We start from the raw sequence: 15,296 nt of genomic DNA on the forward strand, positions 1-15,296 counted from the left end.
GGTAGCGTAGAAGAGAGAGAAAAAGGCGCATAAAGGCTGAAACTCCAAGGAATTTTATCGCTTTACAGAGTCGTTGCGCCTTGTCGTCTCAAGAGGAAGACTCCCAAACCCAGGCCCACCCCCGCTCATACTCAGAGAGACAGAGAGAGCTCCCATTTCCTTGAGAATTCTCCTTCCTTCGAGAGACAAAAGAAAGAGGTTAGCAAGCACTCATTTCTCACCCTCTGTTTTCTTATTTACATATTGTTTCCATCCAATATTAATCGGATTCTTTTTCATTCATCATCACTGTTTCTGGTCTGATCGATTCCTTTTTTCATAAATACTTGCTTGTTTGCTGATAAAAGCGTAAGAAAAGTCATCAAACAAAAACAGAGAGCATAAGCAACTAAAATATGGATTGTTGACTTGAACTTGGCATATAGGTAGGGTTTTTATTCGAGGAATCTTTCAAGTAACCTCCTTGAATTGTTGTCTGTTCAGTTTGGTTGTCAAGAAAATTGAAGGCCAGAAAAGAAGGGGATTTCGGGGAAGAAAAGTTGCAGCTTTGCCAATTCATTTTAGGGTTTAAGGTCGATATTCCTCGCAGTTTTCTGCTTTCAATTTCATTCTTTTCGTTTTTGTGATTTTCCTTGTAGTTTTCTGCTTTCAATTTCATTCTTTTTGTTTCTGTGATTTCGCTGTTTCATGAGTTATGCATCTTTTGGGTTTTGAGTTACTCAAAGATAGATGAATATATCAACTTGACTTCTTATGTGATATTTTTATATCCTTCCATCTTTGCAACTCAGCTAAGTGGTATTATCATAAATTTTCAGGAAATTTTCTGAAGGTTTTTGTTTAAGAGTCAAAAGGTCTGCAGCGATGAGTGACAATTTGATGGAGAAAGTGAGCGCTCTTGGTGAGCGCCTCAAGATCGAAGGGACTGAGGTCGGTCGAAAAATGAGCGCTGGATTTAGCTCAGTCAGCTTTAAGGTGAAGGAGCTCTTCCAAGGCCCAAACCAAGCAGATAAGATCGTTGAAGATGCCACATCAGAAGCACTCGAAGAACCTGACTGGGCTATGAATCTTGAAATTTGTGACATGATCAATACTGAAAGAGTTAACAGTGTTGAATTGATTCGTGGATTAAAAAAGCGGATTATGTTGAAGAATCCTAGGGTCCAGTACCTTGTGCTAGTGCTGCTTGAAACATGTGTTAAGAACTGTGAAAAGGCTTTCTCTGAAATAGCAGCAGAGAGAGTTCTTGATGAGATGGTGAAGCTGATTGACGACCCTCAGACTGTTGTTAATAATCGCAATAAAGCTTTGATGCTGATCGAAGCATGGGGGGAATCGACCGGTGAGCTCCGCTATTTACCTGTTTACGAGGAAACATACAAGGTATCTTGTTTTTTCATGACTAGAACATTGTTAAAGACAAATTCCATTTCTGTAACTCCTGAGTTTAGTTGGACTAGTATGAAGTACTTAAATATTTGATGGCCATCACAATTTGTCCTAAGATTCTTCCTATGATTTATGATGTTAGGAAATAAACAATTTAGCCATGGTACTAGAGAGAACAGAAATGAATTTAGCTGGCCAGGTTACTATGGGTAAGGAATACAACGCTAATGTTGAATAAGAAACTGAGTAACACTCAAATTTGAAAGTACACAGTAATTCAGAATTTACATGGCTTTTATGCTACTATAATCCTTATTCACAGAAGACTTGGCACAAAACCAAGTGCAGTGGCGTTCTAGGATTCATACATTAGTGGGATAAGGCTCTGATGTTTTTTTTCCTGTTATTATCCTTATCCACAATCTGATTTTCTCGAGCCTCCATTGCGTTGGGTGGTGCAGTTGTTAGATCTATATTTCTGATTTTTGAAGAAGTGGTTTCATGGTACTTAAACTTTTATGCTTGGACCACCTCCATTTCAGAGTTTAAGATCAAGGGGTATTCGGTTTCCCGGTCGCGACAATGAGAGTTTGGCACCAATATTCACTCCCCCTCGTTCAGTTTCTGCTTCAGAGTCAGATGCTAGTTTTTCCCAGCAGATTCCGGTTGAGATTGCTGCTCAAAGCTTTACGGCTGAACAACCAAAGGAAGCATTTGATGTTGCAAGAAACAGTATTGAGCTACTTAATACTGTTTTCTCCTCTTCACCCCAACAAGATGCTTTACAGGTGATTTTTATATTGTTTTCTCACTTGTATATCCTCTTTTGACTCCTGCATCTAATCTGTTAATATATGGGATTTTTGTCACCTAATTTTGTGAGATGCATGGAACTTTCAATATCGCTACTTTTTTTGCGTTATCGACTGATCAATATGATTTTACTTGCTTTTTGATTTTTTTAGGCAAGACAGTTTTAGGGACACTACCTATACTCAAACTTAAAATGGGCCTTTGAAAATAGGTGAATTTACTACTTAGCCTGTTCCATAAGACCATATCCCATCCAATCTAGAGCCAAGTGGTACGGGGTTGACCTTAGGACAATATCTTCCATGTGGACTGCCAGTTCAAAGCTAATTTAACTCATTGTACAAGGTCAGCCCAACAAGGAATGTGAAAACCCGATGCAATTATAATGCTGTATGAGGGCATATGTTTTCTTATGCAATTACGTATCTTTGTTCAAGAATAACTAGTTATGCATTTATATTTAGGAACTAAGAATTAGACCAAAAGAGAGATGGACTAAATGTTGTTGTCTTATTGGCAGGATGACTTGACGACCACACTTGTACAACAGTGTCGTCAATCTCTATCCACTGTCCAGAGAATTATAGAGACAGCTGGAGAGAACGAGGCCTTGCTGTTTGAAGCGTTGAATGTGAATGATGAGATCCATAAAGCTCTATCCAAGTATGAAGAACTGATAAGGCCTTCAGTTGTTCCAACTGCGCCAGAACCTGCAATGATACCCGTAGCTGTGGAGCCTGATGAATCACCAAGTCATGTGAAAGAGGATTCCTTGATTAGAAAACCAGCTGCTTCTCGAGGTTTGGTTCATGCAGGGAGCAACGATGACATGATGGATGATCTTGATGAGATGATATTTGGCAAGAAAGGTGGAAGTTCATCTGAAGGAAGCCAAGATCCGAAGAAGCAGCAGACGCCAGCAAAGGATGACCTTATCAGCTTTTGAGATGGCTTAGATTTATAATTCAATATACTTGGACAGGAAAACTTTGCCGGTGTTAATACCAGGCTATGTAGGTGTTGATTGTTGGAGACGCTGAAGTTTGATGTTTGAATGATTTCACCTTCATGAACATAAATGTCGGTCTTCTTTTTTTTTTTCTTTTTCCTTTCTTCCTGTTCTTCTCAGTACGTTGACCATTGTTTGTATAAGTAACCAAATTTGGATGCACAATATCTGATGGAGTTATACAAGTATAACACTCTATAGACTTAATTCACGAAGTATCTATACAGTGGCCCTCATAGGTTAGATATCGTTGAGGTGTATACGTACAATCACGTGTTTATCTCTCTTAATATGTAAATAATGGCATAACTCACGTGAAATCCACATGGGCTAATGCTTCCTATTTTTCAAATATGTTAAACAACCTACTTCCTTGCTAACTACCGAAGCAAGGTTTCTATATTTTTATCTCTCGTTACGTGATTCATGTCATTGTGAATTTATGTGAAGGACACAACTAAACTACGGTCCAAGGAAGACTCTAGTGTGTACTAGATAAACAAGTGGGCAATTTAATTTGGAGTAGCAGCATCGCTTCGTCCTTGGAGATGAACAAAACAACGAGGAGTTAAGTAGAAGAATAATAGGGCAGAGAGAGTAGAGAGTGCCTGCGAACCAAATGGCGAGATCCAAATCCCCAGTACTTCTCCTATTTCTGCCTCTCCTCGCCCTCTCCCTCATCTTCCTACTCTTCTCCTTCCACAGCCCCTCCCCCTCCGAACCCTCCGCCATTCTCCACTCATACCAGCCCATTTACAAACCCGAAACCTCCTTCGTCGCCTCCCTCGAGCGCTTCCTCCTCGCCCACAAATCCCGCCCTCCCAAGCCCCGCGATGACACTGTCCTCACCACTCCCACCCAATCCCAACTCACGCACCTGGGCCATCTGGTCTTCCAGAGCGACAGCCACAGGTTGTACGCCGATCCGTACTACCCGCTCAGCTTGCCGATTAGGGTTTACGTGTACGACATGCCCAGCAAGTTCACCTACGATCTCCTCTGGCTCTTCCGAAACTCTTACAAGGAGACCTTCAATCTCACCTCTAATGGCAGCCCAGTCCACCGCCTCATCGAGCAGGTTTTACTAACTCTTTCTTTCTCTTTTTGATTTGATTTGAATTGAATTGAATTTCTGGGGGTATTTTGTGCAGCATTCAGTCGATTACTGGCTGTGGGCGGATTTGATAGCTCCGGAGTCGGAAAGGCTGTTGAAAAGCGTAGTGAGAGTGCATAGGCAGGAGGAGGCAGACCTCTTCTACATCCCATTCTTCACCACCATCAGCTTCTTCTTACTGGAGAAGCAGCAATGCAAAGCACTTTATAGGGTCTGACTGCCACCCCCTCCAAGGTTTCCCTTAATTGCTTGCTAATTGGTGCACATCATACATACATACATATATACACACACACACATATGTCATAAGTTCATATCTCACGTTGTTAGCATCAGACAATGCGCAGTCAACTAAACCTTTTGGCCTTCGAGTTCGACTGTATTTTGAACCCCGTTCATAACGTAAGGTCATCTAGTGTTATTGTTGTTATTTGTGTATGAAGGAAGTCGTCAAGTGGGTTACCGATCAGCCTGCCTGGAACCGATCCCAAGGACGTGATCACATTCTTCCTGTTCACCATCCCTGGTCTTTTAAGTCTGTTCGCCGTCTCATGAAAAATGCAATTTGGTTGCTTCCTGATATGGACTCCACTGGCAACTGGTCAGTATTTCACTCGATTTCTTTTTTAAGTCCTAAATTCACTAATATCATTACTCAGCTCAAGCTTGTTTAACTGTATTTTGCTCTACTATTAGGTACAAACCTGGACAAGTCTATCTGGAGAAAGATCTAATTCTTCCTTATGTTGCCAATGTTGATTTTTGTGATGCAAGATGCATATCCGAGACTCGATCCAAGAGAACAACTTTGCTCTTTTTTCGCGGCCGGCTTAAAAGAAATGCTGTGAGTCTTTTTATTTATTGATGTATTTCTTTTGGCTTCAAAATGTGTTGATTTGAATTGAATCTGCTGAAAAATGATATAACAATTTCTTTCGGGATTAATTAAACCAGAGCCACGTACACTAAAGGAGTTAGGCTTGAGTGCATTGAAAACGAGTCTAAATGATAAAAGAATGCGGCATAGGATATAGATGCGAGGTCTTTTCTGTAGTTAATGGATATCATTGTCAGTGGATCTTAGAATCATTGTGGGATGAAGTTTTTTCCCATTTTCAGCTTAAGAATGTCTGACTCTTATTTGCATGCGCACAAATTGTATTTCAACAGGTATAGCTAATTTACTGTGTTTTGCTTTCAGGGAGGGAAGATACGCTCACAACTTGTAGCAGAACTAAATGGTGCTGAGGGTGTAGCTATAGAGGAAGGGACAGCAGGAGAGACAGGAAAGGCAGCAGCTCAGAATGGAATGCGCAAGTAAAATTTTTTAGATCCTTGCCCTGCTTTGTGAAGTTATTTCATTGTTTCATCGTTAATTTATTTGAGTTGGTTTCTCTGTCAGGTCTGTCTTTTGCTTAAGTCCCGCTGGTGATACTCCATCCTCCGCTAGATTGTTCGATGCCGTTGTTAGTGGTTGCATACCAGTCATAGTTAGTGATGAACTGGAACTTCCTTTTGAAGGGCTACTAGATTATAGGAAGGTATTTATGTCTTAAATTTCAGATAATTGCTCACAGCTTAGTTTCTGCCGAAATCCATATGTCATGGCGATTACTTGTATTGTTAGCCTTATACCCAATGTTCTCAACAGTTGCTTTTTATCTTTGCCTGCAGATAGCTTTATTTATTTCTTCTAGTGACGCTGTACGACCAGGTTGGCTTGTAACATATCTTAGAAACATTAGCCATGCTCAAATAGAGGAACTGCGTCAGAATCTTGCCAAGGTTTGTGACTGAAAAATTGAAGTGAATGTTATTATTTTGTTGTTGCTGCTATCTGTATTTGTATATTTTTGTCAAAACATTGTAGTAGACATGCTTTTTAGGTGCCATGCTTTACTGTTTCTTTATCTTGTCAAAAGGTTGGAGTAGGCATAAATCTTCATGGGGACTGATTTATGCTATTTTTGTCTTTCCCAGTACTCAAGACATTTCCTCTACTCCAGTCCAGCCCAGCCCTTGGGTCCGGAAGACTTGGTTTGGAGAATGGTATGATTATCTTGGTCAATAAACCTGTATTATTTATTACGTGCAGCTGCATTAACAAACATAAGAAGCCTAACTCCAGTTTAGAACTATTGATTTAAGGTTTTTTTTGTTGTGCAACAGATGGCTGGTAAGTTGGTTAACATAAAGCTTCACACTCGGAGATCTCAACGAGTGGTGAAAGAGTCAAGAAGTATCTGCACTTGTGAGTGCAAGCATGCCAACTCTACAACTGCAGGTCACTTGCAACTGTAATTAATTTGTAGAGTATTCTTGTGCGGTCTTATACTTTTGATTCTTCTTTATAGTTGATTTCACGAAGTACACTTGCGCTTTGTATGCATATAATCGATATGATTCTTCTTTACCCAATTTATATGTTGTAGCAAAGGGCTGCTTGACAAAACAAAAACAGGATCATATGATTTGTAGTAACTAGCATGGTATGGGATCGGTCATTGGTGTGTTCTTGCCTTAGTAGTAGTGACATCTCTCTCCCAATACTCTAGGGTATTCTATATTTTGGGATTTTTAACTTTTATATCTCCGGTTAAAGATCCAATGACCAAGGTCTAAAGGTTTAACAGTCTCAAAGTAGCATAGAATTTTCAGTTGCAGTTGATTGTGTGGGAATTGGTAATTCTTCAACTAGTGAGCTGCACATGTTTGGATATTGGGCTGGTTATACTCTCATATTGGGTGGACCGTAATCGAGTTTAGGCATGTAGAGCAGGGCCCAAAGTAGCAGTGTTGATAGTGACATGCTCTCTGTCTCTACCTCAATTCTCAAGTTCAAATTTCAAATGCGTGTTTGGAAAAGGAAAAGGCATCATCTCTCAATATAAAATGAATTTTCTATTTTCATGAAGGCGATCGTTATTCATTCGACTTTACGAGCTTGGTTTGGTAATTGGTTGGTTTGGGTTGGGTAAAGAGACCAAATAATTTTTTTTTTAAATTGTTTATTGGAATAGGATTCTCTCACTTGTTCTTCTCCTTCTTATTTCACAATTTATTTGTCTTTTGTTTTTTTTGTAAATTAATATACTTCATCCGATATGCCCTTTGACGGCTATACATAACATAGAGGTCACACTTGAAAAGGATGGACAATTAACTAGAGCGAATTGCAAAAGAGAAAAAATCGGTCATATTAAAATTATTTTTTAAGGAGGTCTGTTTGATATTCCAAAATTGCTCGGCAACAGTCGAACAAGTGAAAAATGTTGAAGTGAATTTTTTTATATTAACATGATTTAACGGTAGCCGTTGAAATGGAAATACAAACAGACAGAGAGGAATCCCTCTCCTTTTTTCACTCTCTCAAAACAAAAAGGGATGTGGGTGGGAAAGCGGTGGGAAGGCATGTGCTTGCTTGAATGGCGGCCGGTGGGGGGCCCACGCGGTCACACTCCTTCCATGATTACGCCGAGGCAGGAGGCAGGAGGCAGGAGGCAGGAGGAAGGATGGTGTGGGGGCCAACAACAAGAATGACAAACCATGGAGTAGACGTGCCCAACATTAATCGGATTTTGGTCCTCCTCTCATAAACTGCCTATCTTATTATGTTATTATATAAAAGAAGCACTATTACATGGCAGGTGTTAACAAATTAGTATGACAATGACTAAACAAGTACTTAAGAATCTGTTTGGTACTTTACTTGAATTTAACTTTTTAAATTCAAAAATAATTTTTAAATTTTAGACCTTAAAAACTTGTTTTATAGAACTATTTTAAAAAATTAAACTCAAGACTAACTAAAAAATATAGCATATTCTCTAAAAACATAAAAAGTGAGTTTTTAGAGTTTTTAAACTTAAACTCGTTCATTTTCTATCCTTCCTCCTCTCTCACTTCAAATCCATCTCTCTCCCTTCTTTTTTTTTATTTTTAACCTTTTTCATCTCTCTTCCAATCCGCTATATTCATTCTCTCGGTTCTTTCTCTCACTCATCTTTCTCTTTACCTCGTTTAATCCTCTTTCTTTTTTCTGTTTCCTTCAATCATCTCTTACCTTCTTTCTTTCTCCTCTTTCCCCCTCTCCTGCAACCCCCTCTTTGTAGATCTCTTTGTCTAGTTTAAGTCATAAGATTTAAAAATTTTAAATCGCAAACCAATCAAGTTTTTTAGTTTTAAAGAAAATTGTTTTCAAGAAATATTCTTAAAAAATCTTTTGAAAAATGATAAAAAATTTTAAATAAGATACCTAACAAACCCTAATCATTTTTCATTTCACATAACGCGTAAATAATTAACCAAGCGATGGATCTAAGATTTTGTGTTTTATTTTACATAGAGAACATGACTACTCCTGCTGATGCTACTGATTATCATACACTTCATTTGTTTAATTAGTATTATAGCTAATGCTAAGCGAGTGACAATAGATTATGTTTGACAAAACAACACGACTGGTAATCGTAATAGTATAATTTTACACGCTTCTCTTCTTCTTTTTTTTCTTGTTCAAAACAATCACACGTACAAAACACCCAACACGCATAAAACACCGAGCCAGCTCATTATTCACTGTCAGTATCTCTACAAATCAATACCTTTTTATTTTTATTTTTATTACCTACCAAAAAAGAGATAAAAGCAATATCATTATCTCTTCAATCAATACCCTTATACATTTTCCGTGTCCAGTTTCGACCCATAAACAAGGATTAAAATTCTCACTCTGTCCATTATCTTCCATCCATTCTTTTTATGTTCTTTATTTTGTTTTTTTCTTTCTATAAAAAATTACTATAAGATGTTTGACGTGACTTAACTACGATCGTTCAAATAAAAGAAGAAGGAAGAGAAAGGAAAAAAAAAAAAAAAGAAAATCCTACTCCCTCGTACAAACACCTACTCAACTCCATGTCCGCATCCACAAGTATGAACAAGAGAGTCAAAACTTCACCATGTATACACTGCAAAATCTTAGACTTCCCATTTTCGTAATGAGATATCAACAATAAAAATGAAAAGACGCCTAATCTAAACTTAAAGAGTGTCACACGCAATTAATTTGACACCACCATAACCATTAAAACTAAACACCGATGAATGATTCCTTCTTTCTAAATAAATAATGATAACTAAATAAATCCAGAAATTCACAGTTGGAGGAAATCCACCACAATTCTAAGTTATATCCACCAACTCGGAACATTCTCTTTAATTGCCACCATAAATCCCATTGGGTATTATGAATTTTTTGTTTTTTCTTTTCTTTTTTATGAAACACTGTAATATTATGTGAATCAATAAAATATACAAAATGCTAATTATACTTTGAGGTTACTTTTATCCCCCAAGCGAACCTATAAGGTTCACAACACAAAATAAATATTTTTTTTTTTACGAGAGAATAGATTTTGACACGGTACACGTTATATGGACAACAAGTATGATGCTCAGGCTCACATTAGGACGTTTGTTAAAGAAATAAAAGAATTTTTCTTTAAAAAAATGGGCAAAATGATACAATATGAATACTTGTGCTTGTAATTGCATCTTGACAATAATATGTTAACTTGAATGGTATTTGCTAAATTTTGAAATACAGGGTCCAAATTATTACAATCCCTAAACTATCGGGGGGGTCAAAAGAGACAGCACCTCCCCCCGTACGTATTGAGTCATTGACGTGTTTTTATTTTTTTATATTTTTATGAAAAATATTTAAAATTTGAAAAAGAGAGTAATAAAAAAGTGGGGAAGGGAAAGCCGACAATCATGGGCTATTAGTCCTGCTCACGACTCACTCACTAAGTCCCTCCCAAACCCATTTGAACCCATTTCAGACAGGCGGAGATAGAGGTTTTGTTTTCTCTTTCTTCCATTCCATCTTTTGTTCTCGAATGCTGCTGCCGCTGCCGCTGCCTCCGCCTCCGCCTCCTACTAACCCTGCTGTCTCCTCCTTTACTCTCCCTTTACTTGATAGATAACGCAACCCAACGGACAGTTATAGAGAGAGAAAGAGAGATTGTTTTGAAATTTGAATTGAACACTTGCCCTTCTCTCTCTCGCCTCCAGCCAGAGCTTCGCTGAGGCTCTTTGCTACCTGCATCCTCATCCCCCTCCAAACAGATCTTTCAGATCTCTCTTACAAAGACGACGCAGGTAACCCTTCCTCCTTCTTGTTCGACCTTGCTTTCCTTTCTTCTCGCATTTTGTTTGACCACTGTCGCAGCTCTTTCTCTTTTTTACTCTTACAGATTCGGACATGCTCCGCTTTTTTCTCCATTTGACCAAAAAAAAAAAAATGTATAACCATTATGTTTTTCTTCTTGTTGCTCTGTTTGGTTTCTGAGGAAAAAAATGTCCATGGATTTCTGATGAGTTTTAGTTTTACACACTCGATGTGATTTGGATTGGATTCCATCTGGTGTTGGTTTTCAGTGTAGACTTGGTACTCCATACTGGGTGTTTCGTGATTTGTTGTCGAGTTTATGTTTGTGGACAGAGGATCATCTTTTTACTTTGCTTTGCTCTCTTTTCGGTTTTGATATTTACAAGATCCGCTGTTGATTTTTATTTTCCTTTTCAATTGTGCTAATGCAGTTTTGAATTTCTCTTTCTTTGTGAAAAATAGGAACTGAGGATTAATCACTGGTAGTGGTTCGAATATGGCTTCCAGATCGTTCAAGGCGAGCCGATCGAATCTGTCATCAAACTCTGATATGCCGGATTCAAACAACAAGCCTCCCATCCCTCCGACCGTGACATTTGGCCGCAGAACTTCCTCGGGTCGTTACATCAGCTACTCTAGGGATGATCTTGACAGTGAACTCGGGAGTGGTGACTATATGAACTATACAGTGCACATACCACCAACCCCGGATAACCAGCCCATGGATCCCTCCGTCTCACAGAAGGTTGAAGAGCAATACGTGTCTAATTCCCTTTTTACTGGCGGATTTAATAGTGTTACGCGAGCACATCTTATGGACAAGGTGATCGAATCTGAAACAAACCATCCTCAGATGGCTGGTGCTAAGGGTTCATCATGTGCAATTCCTGGCTGTGATGCAAAGGTGATGAGCGATGAACGTGGGGAGGATATTCTTCCTTGTGAGTGTGACTTCAAAATATGTCGGGATTGCTATGCGGATGCTGTGAAAACTGGGGGTGGTATTTGCCCTGGATGCAAGGAACTCTACAAAATCACAGATTTGGATGAAGTGGCTGCGGATAATAATGCACGCCCACCGCTCCCACTTCCTCTGCCAAAAGTGTTGTCTAGAAATGAAAGGAGATTGTCGCTGATGAAGTCAACAAAGTCAGTGCTAATGAGGAGTCAAACTGGGGATTTTGATCACAATCGGTGGCTCTTTGAAACAAAGGGAACTTATGGGTATGGCAATGCCATATGGCCCAAGGAGGGAGGTTTTGGAAATGATAAAGAAGACGAGGTCGTTGATAGAACAGAGTTGTTGAACAAACCATGGAGGCCACTCACACGGAAATTAAAGATACCTGCAGCTGTTCTAAGCCCATATAGGTACATATATTACCTTATACTTATCCAATCCTTACCTTAAGATATACTAGGTTATGATGGCAATCTCATATGCAAAACTTTAAACTTCAGAACATCACCATGCCACATTGAACTTTCGTTGAGATGCATTTCTACATTAAGTGATAAGAAGATCCACAGATACATATATGCAGTTCCGTTCCCATTAGAAGATAATAGGACTATAAGCATAAGTTTAGTGATCGCATGCTGTGATCAATGGTTAATTTTTGAGATTGGAGAATGCATTCGACCTATGTGTCACCGCACCAAAATTTAAATGTCTAATGAGCAACATCTTGGTTTAGTTCTACTGATAGATAGCTCCATGACCATTTAGCCTCTTGTTTGGATTATAAATGTGCTACGAATACTTACTTTTGACAAGTACTGATTATGTAGGATATGTAGTGTGTATTCATCAAGTGGATGGTTATTCTATTGTTTATCTGCCTGGTGACATTCCTGATATTCCTTTTGAGGTCATTCTTTTCTTTGTATTGGGACTAATTGTCTTTTGCTCTCTGTTGCTTTTGTGTCCACAGGCTTCTGATTTTTGTTCGTATGATTGTCCTTGCACTGTTCTTGGCATGGAGGATCAATCACCCAAATACTGATGCAATCTGGCTCTGGGGAATGTCAATAGTTTGTGAGATATGGTTTGCTTTTTCTTGGCTTCTTGACCAACTGCCAAAGTTCTGCCCAATCAATCGTTCGACAGATCTTAATGTCTTGAAGGAGAAATTTGAAACACCTAGCCCCAACAACCCCACTGGCAAATCTGATCTTCCAGGCATAGATATATTTGTTTCCACTGCAGATCCGGACAAAGAACCACCACTTGTCACTGCAAACACCATCTTATCTATTCTAGCTACTGATTACCCTGTTGAAAAGCTAGCTTGCTATGTTTCTGATGATGGAGGTGCCCTTTTAACTTTTGAGGCCATGGCAGAAGCTGCTAGTTTTGCTAATATATGGGTACCATTCTGCCGTAAACATGCTATTGAACCGAGGAATCCTGAATCGTACTTCAATTTGAAGAGGGATCCATACAAGAACAAAGTGCTGCCTGACTTTGTCAAGGATCGAAGAAGGGTAAAACGTGAATATGATGAGTTCAAGGTTCGGATTAATGGACTGCCTGAATCTATACGCCGACGATCTGATGCTTATCATGCTCGGGAAGAAATCAAGGCCATGAAGCTTCAAAGAGAGAACAGAGAGGATGAACCAGTGGAGGGTGTGAAGATTCCCAAGGCAACATGGATGGCTGATGGAACCCACTGGCCAGGGACTTGGTTGACTGCTTCATCTGAGCATTCTAAGAGTGACCATGCTGGTATTATACAGGTATTCCTCTAGTCCCGGTAACCTATATTATTTTGTTCTAACTGCAGATGGTAGATTGTTCATGCATATTTTGTATGTGCACACTATAACAAGTAGGACAACATGAGAATTAACATTTATTTGCCCTGCTGATGCAGGTGATGTTAAAACCTCCGAGTGATGAACCGCTGCATGGAGCTGATGATGATGCTAGGCTTATCGACCTCACTGATGTTGATATCCGCCTTCCCATGCTTGTTTATGTGTCACGTGAGAAACGTCCAGGCTATGATCACAACAAGAAGGCAGGGGCCATGAATGCCCTCGTTCGAGCCTCTGCCATCATGTCCAATGGCCCGTTCATTCTCAACCTTGACTGTGACCATTATATTTACAATTCTCAGGCAATGAGGGAGGGCATGTGTTTCATGATGGATCGTGGTGGTGACCGCCTATGTTATGTCCAGTTCCCTCAGAGATTTGAGGGTATCGACCCTTCAGACCGATATGCCAATCACAACACTGTTTTCTTTGATGTCAATATGCGAGCTCTTGATGGACTTCAGGGCCCAGTGTATGTTGGAACTGGATGTCTCTTTCGTAGAGTTGCCCTGTATGGTTTCGACCCACCTCGGTCAAAAGACACTCACCCAGGTTGTTGCAGTTGCTGCTTTTCTCGTCGCAGAAAGAATGCCTCAGTAGCCCACACCCCCGAAGAAAACCGATCCTTAAGAATGGGTGATTCTGATGATGAAGAGATGAATCTGTCACTGCTGCCTAAGAGGTTTGGGAACTCAACTTTCCTCATTGATTCGATTCCAGTGGCAGAGTTCCAAGGTCGTCCGCTAGCAGATCACCCAGCTGTGAAGAATGGACGCCCACCTGGTGCTCTCACCATTCCCCGTGAGCTTCTTGATGCCTCTACTGTTGCGGAGGCAATCAGTGTCATTTCGTGCTGGTACGAAGACAAGACTGAGTGGGGAGAGCGCGTAGGGTGGATTTACGGTTCAGTTACTGAAGATGTGGTCACTGGGTATAGGATGCATAACAGAGGATGGAAATCAGTTTACTGTGTGACCAAGCGAGATGCATTCCGTGGAACTGCTCCTATCAATCTCACAGATAGGTTGCATCAGGTTCTGCGCTGGGCTACTGGCTCAGTTGAGATTTTCTTCTCCCGCAACAATGCCCTCCTAGCCAGCACAAGAATGAAGCTTCTGCAAAGGATAGCATACCTCAATGTGGGTATCTACCCTTTTACCTCCATCTTTCTTATCGTCTACTGCTTCCTCCCGGCGCTTTCCCTCTTCTCTGGTCAGTTCATTGTGCAAAGCCTCAACGTTACTTTCCTGACTTATCTTTTGATCATTACTCTCACTCTGTGCATGCTTGCCATCCTTGAGATTAAATGGTCTGGGATCGAGCTAGAGGAGTGGTGGAGAAACGAGCAGTTTTGGTTGATTGGAGGGACTAGTGCGCACCTTGCTGCTGTGCTTCAGGGGCTACTGAAAGTTATTGCAGGGATCGAAATCTCTTTCACTTTGACTTCAAAGTCAGGTGGCGAAGACGAGGATGATGAATTTGCCGACCTCTATATTGTCAAGTGGTCCTCTCTCATGTTACCGCCGATAACAATCATGATGGTGAACTTAATCGCCATAGCAGTTGGGTTCAGCCGCACAATATACAGTGTGATACCGCAGTGGAGCAAGTTAATTGGTGGGGTGTTCTTCAGCTTCTGGGTATTAGCGCATCTGTATCCGTTTGCGAAAGGGTTGATGGGGAGACGAGGGAGGACGCCCACCATTGTTTTTGTGTGGTCGGGGCTCATTGCGATAACCATCTCTCTTCTGTGGGTGGCAATCAATCCGCCTTCGGGTGCGAACCAAATTGGGGGATCATTCACATTCCCGTAGAAAGGAGGTCATTCTTTTACTGTTAAAAATCTTGTGTGGAGTTACATTCCTTAATTTGTTTGATACCTGAACAAGTTCCTCCTCCATTTGAATTTTGTCTAGCAGTAACCAACTTTTGGACCAATTTGAGTAATGACTGTAACTTGTGAAGTTATGAAT

At 40.1% G+C, this 15,296-nt stretch overlaps 3 protein-coding genes across 4 annotated transcripts; all 3 read left to right on the plus strand.

Annotated features, from left to right (window-relative positions):
• The first annotated feature begins 60 nt into the window (after window positions 1-60).
• LOC137719460 (TOM1-like protein 1) lies at window positions 61-3,376 on the plus strand. 2 transcript variants are annotated; one of them, XM_068458496.1, is made up of 5 exons: window positions 61-198; window positions 484-572; window positions 819-1,383; window positions 1,932-2,177; window positions 2,723-3,376. In XM_068458496.1, the coding sequence occupies exons 3-5, from the start codon at window positions 865-867 to the stop codon at window positions 3,146-3,148; spliced, it is 1,191 nt and encodes a 396-aa protein (XP_068314597.1). In that variant the 5' UTR covers window positions 61-198; window positions 484-572; window positions 819-864; the 3' UTR covers window positions 3,149-3,376. The 2 variants fall into 2 exon arrangements, with proteins under 2 accessions (XP_068314597.1, XP_068314598.1); XM_068458497.1 differs by lacking the exon at window positions 484-572 and having other exon boundaries at window positions 64-198.
• A 369-nt stretch (window positions 3,377-3,745) lies between these two features.
• LOC137719461 (probable arabinosyltransferase ARAD1) lies at window positions 3,746-6,927 on the plus strand. The gene is made up of 9 exons (XM_068458498.1): window positions 3,746-4,289; window positions 4,363-4,536; window positions 4,769-4,926; window positions 5,022-5,169; window positions 5,527-5,642; window positions 5,728-5,866; window positions 6,000-6,110; window positions 6,306-6,374; window positions 6,495-6,927. Exons 1-9 carry the CDS (start codon window positions 3,831-3,833, stop codon window positions 6,624-6,626), a joined length of 1,506 nt encoding a protein of 501 aa, XP_068314599.1. The 5' UTR covers window positions 3,746-3,830; the 3' UTR covers window positions 6,627-6,927.
• A 3,174-nt stretch (window positions 6,928-10,101) lies between these two features.
• On the plus strand, window positions 10,102-15,270 carry LOC137719462 (cellulose synthase-like protein D3). Its single transcript, XM_068458499.1, has 4 exons — window positions 10,102-10,490; window positions 10,963-11,871; window positions 12,435-13,242; window positions 13,380-15,270. Exons 2-4 carry the CDS (start codon window positions 10,997-10,999, stop codon window positions 15,135-15,137), a joined length of 3,441 nt encoding a protein of 1,146 aa, XP_068314600.1. The 5' UTR covers window positions 10,102-10,490; window positions 10,963-10,996; the 3' UTR covers window positions 15,138-15,270.
• Window positions 15,271-15,296: the final 26 nt, after the last annotated feature.

This window comes from Pyrus communis, chromosome 16 (assembly GCF_963583255.1).
Source record: "Pyrus communis chromosome 16, drPyrComm1.1, whole genome shotgun sequence".
NCBI lineage: Eukaryota > Viridiplantae > Streptophyta > Magnoliopsida > Rosales > Rosaceae > Pyrus > Pyrus communis.